Source organism: Leucopleurus acutus (assembly GCF_964270905.1).
Source record: "Leucopleurus acutus genome assembly, chromosome: X".
In the NCBI taxonomy this organism is placed as follows: Eukaryota; Metazoa; Chordata; class Mammalia; order Artiodactyla; family Delphinidae; genus Leucopleurus; species Leucopleurus acutus.
The window spans coordinates 43,376,740-43,389,837 of NC_139148.1; the positions used below are offsets into that span (position 1 = coordinate 43,376,740).

At 41.5% G+C, this 13,098-nt stretch overlaps 1 protein-coding gene across 1 annotated transcript; it reads right to left on the reverse strand.

Annotated features, from left to right (window-relative positions):
• Window positions 1–395: 395 nt before the first annotated feature.
• Window positions 396–12,319, reverse strand: AKAP4 (A-kinase anchoring protein 4; the record flags this gene model as incomplete). The annotated part of the gene is given in 9 exon segments (XM_082864972.1): window positions 396–551; window positions 1,358–1,591; window positions 1,595–1,707; window positions 1,710–2,184; window positions 2,186–3,493; window positions 9,736–9,837; window positions 10,397–10,447; window positions 11,523–11,621; window positions 12,152–12,319. Coding segments are annotated over 8 exon segments (2,538 nt in total). The 5' UTR covers window positions 12,152–12,319.
• Between the last annotated feature and the right edge of the window lie 779 nt (window positions 12,320–13,098).

The following is a 13,098-nucleotide window of genomic DNA, read 5'->3' on the forward strand; positions in this document are numbered from 1 at the left end:
CTTGTGAACTGAGATTTGGATAAACCGGATGACTTAGGAACTTGGACATGGGTTATATCCCTGTGTCTTGGGTGCTTAGAAAATAACCCAGGGTGAGATCCGGACACAAGTCCAACACTGTATCACCAGTCCTTGAAATTGGACGCATTCCCCTCCCTTGCCTCGGATATATCTGACCAAGAAAACAATGACACAATTTAAAAAAAGTTTTTTTTATTCAAGTTCTTGCCCAGTTTGTTGGACACCCTGTATTTGCACAGTCCAGCTGCTCAGATGTATTGGAAAATACAGTCGTGCAGCGTGCAGTTCACTGGTCTGATGGTAGAGGGTGCTCCAGCTGGGATAGAATGCTGCTGGGGGTGGGGAGTAAACAGAGAGGAGAAAGAATTGTTGGCTCACAGGTTAGTGAGCAGCCAGTCTAGCAGTTGTTTTCTAGCCATGTTTCCCACGGCTTCATCCAGTGGTTGTTCCTTGGTGAACTTCATGACCTCTTGAAGAAGATCTCCTACCCTGTACCCCTTCTCTGCTGCTTTAGCTGAAACTTCAGGAAGCTGTGGAGAGAGCAGATACCTTGAGTCACATGATGCTTTTGGAGCCAGGGCCCCGACGGAGAAAGTCTACTATACCCCACCCACCTTCCTGCCTATGATTCTAGGATTAAAGGCTGCCACAGGTCCAGGACTGGAGGCTGCTGACATGGCTTTCCTTTTTTCTGGACCCTCCTCTAATGGCATAGATTAAAATGCCAAAGGTCCTTTCTTTTTGAGCTTCAAAAAACAAACTCTGGAATCAATTGTGTTCACTAATACTTTTCATCAGGTACTGGGATCCTTCAGTTAATCTGTACTGATTTCTAGGTCAAGGTTAGGGGTTGCCATTCCCCTGCCTCCCTAAAAAAAAGTACATGAGATTGGAAATAGGGAGGATAATTTGGTTCAGTATTTTATTTCTCTGGAATCCATCTAATGTAGGAAACACAGCTGTGGGTGTGTGTGTGTGTGTGTGTGTGTGTGTGTGTGTGTGTGTGTGTGTGTGCATGCACACATGTGCAAAACATAAGACTTAAAAATTGCTCCCTGATGTTTTACCAAATAGTTTGTTGAAAGGATCACTGACAAAATGAGCTAATCTCACTCTCCTCCTCTTGGAAGTACACAGGACTTGAGTTGTCCAGAGCCCCATGTAACTAATGGTTCATCACTTTTGTGTCTTTATGAGGTGAGAGTAATTCATGAGTCACATGATAAAGAACAGACTCAAAAAAATGGACTGCTTCTTGGGCTCTAAGTACAATACCGCCTCCCTGCCCCTACCCATTCTAACCCTCTTTCTTCTTGTTCCTTGTTGCATTGCTTACCTTCTTCAGTTGTCCAGCATCATCTCCCATGAAGTAGAGCATGGGTATGTTAAATTGTGAGGCTGCAATCCACTGCAGGACAGCCTGGAGCTGCTTTTGCAAGCTACTTGTTGAGCACTGATTATTGACAATGACTTCAGTTCCAGGAGAGTCTTGATAGTTCTGTGACATCGCAGCATCATGACTACATCTGGGGCCACCGGCCTGGTAGTTGGGGTTGTTGGCCAAGGCTGCTTATTCTTCCAACTCAGCAAGGGCTGCCCCATTGTTGCTATACTTAGCCATGATAAGGCACAGCTTCATCACAGATTCTACCAGTTGATCTATAAATTGTCGGCTCACTTGCTTCATCCACTGATAAAGTCAAGTTCTTGATTGTCCTGGCATTTTTCTTCCCCTTTGTCAGGCCTCTTGGACATGGAGGCTCCTTTGTCTGTCCTGGGCTCAGAACGTTTGTTCTCACCTTCACATAGATCTCCACAGTTGAAGGAGCTCTCACTAAGCAGTTTTTGAATCAGTGACAGAACGATGTTTGACATATCCAGCCTCTGGGAGTCCAGGTGTTCATTCTCCTTTTGAGAGGTGGATGATCCAGGTGCTCCACGAGATTCTAGATGTTTCATTGAAAGTGCCTTGACACTTTGGCTACCTCTGCACTTTTCGTATTGGGCACTCTGAGTCATATAGCTGGTGGTAGAACAAGGACAGTCTTTAAATGCATCTTTGCCCTTGGCCTGCTGGGTCAGATAGTATTGGATCAGCCTAAGGGCAGAGACAATCAAGTCCTTTGCCAGTGAATCCATGGAACGGCTGATCTTCTCTCTCTTTTTCCTCCTTATTGGTCCATGCTTTGCCAGCCATCTTGCCTTGACTGCCTTGATTTTGGTTCCACATTGTCAGGCTCTCCTTGAGGGTATGTTCACTGCCTTTCTCAGCACTGGTCAATGACTTGCACTTCTCTGGTTTCATTTTACCTTTGCCCTTCCCCTTCATCTCGGCCTTCATGGCTGAGAATTCGAGACTTTGGTTCTTGCATTTGGGATCATGGCACCCAGCCTTCAAGGATGCATATGACAAACTCTGAGACTTAGTTTCCTTTTTTTCCCCAAGAAGAGCACAGACAAGACGCTTCAGCATGGCCTCCATGATATCAGCAGTGTTTTGTTTCCCATGGTTGAACAGATTCCTCCTGACAGTTGAGAAAAAGTCTGAGTTGGCCATCAGGACCCCAGTGATATTACGTAGGTTCTTCACGCAGGAGTCAATCAAATCGGACACAATTTCCTTGGTGTGTTTTAACAGCACCCTCCTCACGACCACACAAGCTGGAATTGGCTTCCCAGAGCTATGAACTTTCAAGTTCTGCATGACAGAGAACATTGTGTCAGATGCCACTTGATTTGCATAAACCATGAACATTTTGCTGATCGAATCTGCAAATTCTTTGTTGTCTCTTTGGCACATGTATTTGTCTCCACCTTTGCTCTTGTTGGATAATTCACTATACAGAAAGGTTTTTCGGCCACCTTCCCTACACTCCTCCCCAGTGCCCTGCCTTTCTGCAGAGGTCACTTCCACAGCATCATGGGCCATTTCAGAAGTGATCTTGCTCACAGCACTACGAGGGCTGTTTTTCCCTTTGTCCCCACTGGGTGGATAGATTGAATGATGAAGACATTTGCTTCCACCTTCCAACTTCTCCTTGATTTTCTTACGGGCCATCTGGATCACCAGAGGAGATAGTCGGCTGACATAGAAGGAAGGGTCATCCGTAGAACATTCTCCATCAGGGGAGATAACTGTCCTCTGATTGCTAGGAGATTTGGCTGGTGGGGTGAAAGGACTCTGGTTATTGTTGGTGTTTTTGGCCGCTGTCATTTCCAGATGTTGGCCTTGAGGTCCTTTGGCCACGTAATCCATTTTCAGTTGATTGGCATAGCCTCTGTAGCAGTTCCCAGTGGGCAGTTTGTGATATTTGCCCTCTGTGTCTCCTACTTGACGTCTACAGCTAGAGGATGAGGGGCTAAGTGCCTGTTGGAAACACAAGGCGTATTTCTGAAGATCACTGAGTAGACGATAGAGGACACTTATAGGATTAGAAGGAGCTTGTTTGAAAAGGCACACTGACCTCTCCATCTAAAAAAAGAAGACCTATCCATAAGGCTTTGGCTAGGCTACTTCTTTCCCCTATTGTATTTAGAAGATATATCTTCCAAGTTGCACAGATTAGGGATTTGGCCTTTAGTATTTGCATGGGCGCATAACACACAATTATATCCATTAATACACGTTCAAGCACAAGTGACAGCAACAAAAGCTCAGAGTAGATACATTTGTACACTTAACTATACACAAGTGTTATCAATATGTTTGTCAATTTCATCTGAGTATGTGTGCTTATTTCAATACATGTCAAAAATATGTCAGTGTCTCTGTCGTGTGTGTATATACACATCAATATATCAATTCACGAGTGGGAACATGTGTCAGTTTGTACTGTTAGTGTGTGAAAATGTGCCTGTGTGTGTGTGTGTGCATATGTGTATGTCAATGCACAGTGTGTGATGTCACCGTGTGTAAGCATGTGTCATAATGTGCTGACATCATACCCATTGTATATGTCAACTGTAGAGGCCAGCATGTGCATGTTAGTATGTATATTTTGTACATATATGTGAATGTAAAAATATGTGTGTGTATATCAGTGTGTCTCTGAATATGAAAATAAGCAAGTGTCAAGTTGAGAGAGCTGCATATGTGTTTATGATATAAATCCAATAGCATGTATCATGCAGCGATAAATGTATTTATATATGTTGAAACATACATTCAGGTATTAGCATACATACTCATCAATATATTAATATATAATTAATGTATAATATATTAATAAATATGTATGTTAAAAATGAGTATGAATAAATAGGTGATTGTATAATGACTGTGTATATCGATATATTAGGTATCAGTTTATGTTATATTTATATACTATGTCAATGATTGATGTATGTCAATGTTGCATACACACTGGCATTTGAGTGTGTCTGTGAGTACATGAGTGGGGATGTCACTGCATTTGTGTCAATATGTGTATCAGTGTACACAAGCATGTGTGTTAGTTAATGTGTCACTTTGTTAAAGTTTGTATGTGTGTGTATCAACATGAGGTATATTTATAAGTGAGTATGCCTGTACCTGAGTCTGCATGGTCTGTTTTGATCAAGGCTTGTGTGTATCAATGTGAGTGTGTGTTTATGCATAGTGTGCTTGGATGTATATATAAATGTTTATGTGTATCACATGTGGGCACATTAGTGTGTCTGACTCTGTATAACTGTATATCTTTGTATATGTGTGTAAGTCATTGTTATGACTAGATCACTATACATAAGTTTGTTATTTCAATGCTTGTGTGTGTTTGTCAGTGTCACATGTAGCCAGGCATGTGTTTGGCCTGGCTACAAATTATTATAAATTATTTTATAAATTATTTTTTGTTAACATATATACATGTATATATCTATGTGTATGTCACTTTGTGTAAACGTATATGTGTATATCTATACTTGTGACTGTGTATGCCCATGTTTGGATATGGGTATACATATTGTGTACACATCTACTCAGCACTAAGTACCATTGCCCTCTTTGCTCCATTCATTGCTTCATCACCATGAATTCCTAGAAACGTGAAGTCATAATAAGGTCCACTTTTTGCAAAAGGGCTTCAGTTGCAATAAAGTAGACCTGCATTGTGTGTAGTAAGTATGGGCTCCTCTTTTAAAAACAAACACCAGAGATTGGTTCAAGATGGCAGAGTAGAAGGACATGCTCTCAATCTCTCTTGCAAGAACACCAGAATCACAACTAACTGCTGAACAATCATCAACAGGAAGACACTGGAACTCACCAAAAAAGATACCCCACATCCAAAGACAAAGGAGAAGCCACAATGAGATGGTAGGAGGGGCACAATCACGATAAAATCAAATCCCATAACTGCTGAGTGGGTGACACACAAACTGGAGAACACTTATACCACAGAAGTCCACCCACTGGAGTGAAGGTTCTGAGCCCCACATCAGGCTTCCCAACCTGGGGGTCCAGCAAAAAGAAGAGGAATTCCTAGAGAATCAGACTTTGAAGGCTAACGGGATTTGACAGCAGGACTTTGATAGGACTGGGGGAAACAGAGACTCCACTCTTGCAGGCCACACACAAAGTAGTGTGCGCATGGGAAGGAGCAGTGACCCCATGGGAGACTGAACCAGACCTACCTGCTAGTGTTGGAGGGTCTCCTGCAGAGGCGGGGGATGGCTCTGGCTCACCGTGAGGACAAGGACACTGGCAGCAAAAGTTCTGGGAAGTACTCCTTGGCGAGAGTGCTCCCAGAGTCCGCCATTAGCCCCATCAAAGAGCCTGGGTAGGCTCCAGTGTTGGGTTACCTCAGGCCAAACAACCAACAGGGAGGGAACCCAGCCCCACCCATCAGCATTCAAGCAGATTAGAGTTTTACTGAGCTCTGCCCACCAGAGCAACAGTCAGCTCTACCCACCACCAGTCCCTCCCATCAAGCCCCTTAGATAGCCTCATCCACCAGAGGGCAGACAAGAAGCAAGAAGAACTACAATCCTGCAGCCTGTGGAACAAAAACCACATTCACAGAAAGAGAGACAAGATGAAAAGGCAGAGGGCTATGTACCAGATGGAGGAACAAGATAAAACCCCAGAAAAACAACTAAATGAAGTGCAGATAGGCAACCTTCCAGAAAAAGAATTCAGAATAATGATAGTGAAGATGATCCAGGACCTTGGAAAAAGAATGAAGGCAAAGATCGAGAAGATGCAACAAATGTTTAACAAACCTAGAAGAATTAAAGAACAAACAGAGGTGAACAATACAATAAGTGAAATGAAAAATACACTAGAGGGAATCAATAGCAGAATAACTGAAGCAAAAGAATGGACAAGTGACCTGGAAGACAGAATGGTGGAATTCACTGCTGAGGAACAGAATAAAGAAAAAAGAGTGAAAAGAAATGAAGACAGCCTAAGAGACCTCTGGGACAACATTAAATGCAACAACATTCACATTATAGGGGTCCCAGAAGGAAGAGAGAGAGAGAAAGGACACGAGAAAATATTTGAAGAGATTATAGTCGAAAACTTCCCTAACATGGGAAAGGAAATAGCCACCCAAGTCCAGGAAGCACAGAGAGTCCCATACAGGATAAACCCAAGGAGAAACATACCAAGACACATAGTAATCAAATTAGCAAAAATTAAAGACAAAGAAAAATTGTTGAAAGCAGCAAGGGAAAAACGACAACATACAAGGGAACTCCCAGAAGGTTAACAGCTGATTTCTCAGCAGAAACTCCACAAGCCAGAAGGGAGTGGCATGATATACTTAAAGTGATGAAAGGGAAGAACCTACAAGCAAGATTACTCTACCCGGCAACGATCTCATTCAGATCCGATGGAGAAATCAAAAGCTTTACAGACAAGCAAAAGCTAAGAGAATTCAGCACCACCAAACCAGCTCTACAACAAATGCTAAAGGAACGTCTCTAAGTGGGAAATGCAAGAGAAGAAAAGGACCTACAAAAACAAACCCAAAACAATTAAGAAAATGGTCGGAGGAACATACATATCGATAATTACCTTAAACGTGAATGGATTAAATGCTCCAACCAAAAGACACAGGCTTGCTGAATGGATACAAAAACAAAACCCATATATATGCTGTCTAAAAGAAACCCACCTCAGACCTAGGGAGACAAAAGACCTGTATGCAGAAAACTATAAGACACTGATGAAATAAATTAAAGATGATGCCAACAGATGGAGAGATATACCATGTTCCTGGATTGGAAGAATCAATATTGTGAACATGACTATACTACGCAAAGCAATCTACAGATTCAATGCAATCCCTGTCAAATTACCAATGGCATTTTTTACAGAACTAGAACAAAAAATCTTAAAATTTGTATGGAGACACAAAAGACCCCGAATAGCCAAAGCAGTCTTGAGGGAAAAAAGCAGATCTGCAGGAATCAGACTCCCTGGCTTCAGACTATACTACAAAGCTACAGTAATCAAGGCAACATGGTACTGGCACAAAAACAGAAATATAGATCAATGGAACAAGATAGAAAGCCCAGAGATAAACCCATGCACCTATGGTCAACTAATTTATGACAAAGGAGGCAAGGATATACAATGGAGAAAAGACAGTCTCTTCAGTAAGTGGTGCTGGGAAAACTGGACAGCTACACTAGTAAAGAATGAAATTAGAACACTCCCTAACACAATACATAGAAATAAACTAAAAATGGATTACAGACCTAAATGTAAGACTGGACACTATAAAACTCTTAAAGGAAAACATAGGAAGAACACTCTTTGACATAAATCAGAGCAAGATCATTTTTGATCCTCCTCCTAGAGTAATGGAAATAAAAACAAAAATAAACAAAAGAGACCTAATGAAACTTCAAAGCTTTTGCACAGCAAAGGAAGCCATAAACAAGATGAAAAGACAACCCTCAGAATGGGAGAAAATATTTGCAAATGAATCAACGGACAAAGGATTAATCTCCAAAGTATATAAACAGCTCATGCAGCTCAATGTTTAAAAAACAAACAACCCAATCAAAAAATGGGCAGAAGACCTGAATAGATATTTCTCCAAAGAAGACATACATATGGCCAAGAAGCACATGAAAAGTTGCTCAACATCACTAATTATTAGAGAAATGCAAATCAAAACTACAATGAGGTATCACCTCATACCAGTTAGAATGGGCATCATCAGAAAATCTACAAAGGATAAATGCTGGAGAGGGTGTGGAGAAAAGGGAACCCTCTTGCACTGTTGGTGGGAATATAAATTGATACAGCCACTATGGAGAACAGTATGGAGGTTCCTTAAAAAACTAAAAATAGAATTACCATATGACCCAGCAATCCCACTACTGGGCATATACCGAGAGAAAACCGTAATTCAAAAAGACACATGCACTCCAAAGTTCACTGCAGCACTATTTACAATAGCCAGGTCATGGAAGCAACCTAAATGCCCATCGACAGACGAATGGATAAAGAAGATGTGGTACATATATACAGTGGAATATTACTCAGCCATAAAAAGGAACAAAATTGGATCATTTGTAGAGACGTGGATGGGTCTAGAGACTGTAATACAGAGTGAAGTAAGTCAGAAAGAGAAAAACAAATATCGTGTATTAAAGCATATATGTGGAACCTAGAAAAATGGTACAGATGAACCGGTTTGCAGGGCAGAAAGTGAGACACAGATGTAGAGAACAAACATATGGACACCAACGGGGGAAAGTGGCAGGGGATGGGGGTGTTGGTGTGATGAATTAGGAGATTGGGATTGACCTGTATACGCTGATGTGTGTAAAATGGATGACTAATAAGAGCCTGCTGTATAAAAAAATAAATAAAATAAAATAAATTTCAAAAAAACAATAACAAAAAACCCCCCAAAAACCCCAAACACCAGGTATATCCTTTTATTAAGACCCCAAAATGGAGTTGGCCACCCCCAACTGAACCCAAGACTCTTTGGAGAATATTTTGTAACTGGTTTTCCCTTCCTCAGGGGCTACTCTCATCACTCCAAAGGCATCTGGGGTCAAAAATGATGTTTCTGGTTATAATATGAGCCTAGGAACACAACAAGAAATATTTGACTCCTTTGCACTGAAGCCAAATATCCTGTTCCAATATCAGCTACTCTAGGCTCCTAGGACAGTGAGAGTGACTTGTCATGTGCTCTAATGCCTACCCCAAACCAGCCTGCCAGGTGTAATTTGGGATATTTACACAAAAAACAAAAGGATTCCATATCTGACAGTGGTGTGCAAGTGTAATTGCGTTGAACTTTATGCTACCCAACAGCCTGGGTAATCTCTTAGACAACAGGGTAGGGCAACTACAGTTTTTGGTTGTTGTGGACTCGCTCTTCTTCATATCCTCTTTCTTCATTGTTGGACACTGGGCAATGTGGGGCACACAAGTCCATTACAAGCCAGCAAAGAACATTGCAAAGGATCTTGCTTATAAGCCCATATCTTTGTTAAGATAAGCGTAGCGAGATTTTTTGCTGTAGGTACCTGAAATTAGGAGAGGGCATTCTGAGCCTCTGTGATAGTGTCATTGTGAGTTACCTGAGCATTTAACTTACTGTGACTGTGAGCTTAGGCCTGTATTCTCTAGAATATCATAATATTTGTATTTTGGGCCTGTTTGACAATAGTTCTCTTACTATCTCTGAACCAGAGTCCTCAGATTCAGCACTGGGCTCTGGGAATGAGAAAGGGTAGACTCAGAGGCTAAGTCTATACCTTAGACGAGTCTTGCTTCTCAGTATCCTTGATCACAATAATTTCTTCTTCTTCCAGATTCTCCAGGTTTAAGTCACCTTCTGAATTGGAACCAGCAGCATCCTATGGAATTAAAGGGCAAGATTCTTGTGAAAAGTTGCTTTTTGAGACTTCTCCAAGCTGACCCGCTAGGCTACTACTTCAAAGCATGAACGTCATTTCTCCTATTATCCCCTTTCTTTCTGAAGGAAAGGTAGGCTTGTAAGGCTAGCTAGTCTTTGAAGAATGAGATAAAGCTCCCTCTACAAATTACTACTCCCTCCCACCCCACTGAAGGTATTCACAAAGCCATCAGTCTCAGGAACCATATTCCATTAAACATCAACCTTTTGGACAGGGTTTTCCCCCCCGCCCTGCTTTTCTGACATGCTATCTTCCATGCTTTCATTCTTTTAGTCCTACCAGCGACTTAGGTGGCTTATAAAATGAGATTCGGTATCAAGAATGACAGTAAATTCCAAACCAGGGATCATGGGCTCATGAGAATGATGGCTTCCCACCTGAGTCCCCGTCACCTTTCCACCCTCTGCCACAACCTTTCCCTTTCCTCATGCTGAAACTGTTAACCCTTCTCAGCATCCTCCCACCCATTCCAACTCTGAGGGAAGCAGAGAGTACCCACCTTAGAATCTTTATCTTCCATGTTCAGGGTGGACACATCAACAAAGTATATCTGCATCAAATTAAGATGAATTTAGAAAAATTCTAGAGAAAAGGCCTTAATTTCTCTGGGAGATGATAGTAGCACCTACCTTATCGGGTTCTTGTGAGGATTGATTGAGATAGTGCGTGTAAAGCTTTTAGTAGAGCACCTAGACATAGTTAAGTACTTAATAAACAATAGACAAATGATTTTTATTAGGCAGACAGAATCTTTTTAAAATTTTTGAATTTTATTTTATTTATTTTTTTATACAGCAGGTTCTTATTAGTCATCAATTTTATACACATCAGTGTATACATGTCAATCCCTATCGCCCAATTCAGCACACCACCATCCCCACCCCCCCGCGGCTTTTCCCCCTTGGTGTCCATACGTTTGTTCTCTACATCTGTGTCTCAACTTCTAGGCAGACAGAATCTTAATGTTACTATATTTCCTAAATGAGAATACCTACGTGTGAGAGAAAGGGGCCCAAAATACAATATCCACATTTATTGAGAAAACTGAGAAGAGAGATGGCTTGCCCTACTGACACAGACTCAAAAGTGGAACTCCTATTAGAACTCGATTCCCCTGGCTCCCAGTTTGGAGCACTTTCTACTACACTAATGTTGCCAAGATGTGGTGTTTTTACTATTGATGACATAGAAGATTTTAAGTGGTACATGGATAAACATTTCTGTGTTTAATAGGTGCTTTTTATTGTTATTCATTAGGAAAAATACATATTTTGCCCTCCTGAAGGAGTCCAGCTTTAGGGTAACTTACTGGTAGCTAGGCGACATTATTATGACTTCAGAGGTGTGAGATAATAGAGGCTGGTAACTAGGCAACCACCACCCCTGGCTCCCCTCAGGCTCCCCCACAAGCCTCCCCTCCTCAGTTCCTTCACATCACTCCTCATCTTGCCCCTCCCTTGAATTGTCCCTGTGTGATGTATGAGCACATTGGTCCCCCACAGACCTTACTGAGCTTGATTCCTTGGAGAAGTCACAGTACCACTATCCATTAGTCTATCCTGGGCTCCAGGATATCTATACCCAAATGCCAAGCCTTTCTTTGTAGGAGTCATTTTGTATATTACCACTTTCTGGTCCTGATCTTGCTGTCCTGTTGGGCTGTAGAGATCTACCTTGCACATGCCCCTGTGGCTGTGTAACCAGTCAATATTATTATCAGACATCTGGAAAGAGAAAGAAAATAAATCTGAAAGTCTTATATATGACTTTTAGAAACTAAATCAGTTTGAATAAGAATCCCTGAAGGGGTTTCTGAAACCCATCTCTGTTTCATATAGGTTTAGGCTAGGAACTGGTGGGGTAAGCCATGGGGGAAGGACACTCTGAAATGTTTGAACCTGATGATCAAGATCATTATCTTTTAGCTCAATCCATAGTCTTCTTTAATTTAGATTCCCCAAACCAGGTATTTGGAACCATGGGAGTATCATATTGACTTGGGAAAATGCCAGTCAGGAAAAATGACAGGCTGGGAAGTAAATTTAAAAGGAGGTCTAGAGACTGTGGGGTTAAATTTAGTGATTTACTTCTCCCCAACCTCATTAACTAAATCTCATCTGTATCCTCTTTTCTTTATCCACTCTTGGGTATCTTCAAAGAGTCAAGCTCACCTCATCCCCTTTAACTGAATTTTAGCTAAACCTAGTCTAAACCGAGTCTTTCTCATTACATTAAAGAAAGTGAAATTACCTACCACATAGAGCCACTAGAAAAGACTAAGGTCAATACCAGTAAAGTGAATAATTCTTTTTATTAAAACAATATATAGAAAAAGTTTCTGAATACTGGGAACACTCAGTCTGATAGCCATAAATATAACTAAGAGACAAATGTCTGCGGGAAGACCAGACCCTGATCCCATAGGACAAAGTTTATTTGAAAGAGAGAATAATCTCTGCCAACTTCCTTCAACCCCGCTGCCACCTCCCACCCCAGCCTGGAACTAAAAGTAAAAAGGAAATGACAGAAGCCACTGACTGATTTTCCCTATATAAGACACATTTGGGAAGATACAGTTAAGAGCTCAGTAGAATTGTTTTGGTATCTGGGGTTGAATTTGATTTATCTTTAAAATTTAACAAGAGAAACCTTTTGGGCCAAGTATTAGAGGGCAGTTAAATTCCTTTCCCTTCACTTCCTTCAAAAATTAGACCCCTTTAACCTCTAGCTTCCTCCCTCCCTCCCCCTTCTTTCTGCCTTCTCTCCCTCAGCCCTTCCTTCCCTCTCTCTCCCTCCCTCCCCCCCTCCATTCTCCCTCCTTCCCTCTCTCTTCCTCCCTTCCTCTCTCCCTCCCTCCCTCTGCCTCTCTCACTCTCAACATTTTAGTAACAACTATCCTCTGATGGCTAGCCTTTCACAGGATACTACTACATTTTGACACTTTACCATTCCCCCTACCCCCCTCCATCTCATTTCCCCAGATCTTCTTGGACTCTCCCTTCAAAAATCTCTAGAAATCCCTGAAAAAGTTTTAGGAAGAGGTTTTCCACATCCTCAGAAGAGGGAGTTTCTTTTTTTCAAGAGCTAGAGATCACTAGCCTAGAGAAAAAGAGGGGGAGGCATAGAGGTTCCTCATGTGATTTGGATATAGCCTCAGTCTAAATCCTAAAAAAAAACTGTAAAAAATAAAATTTACGAACT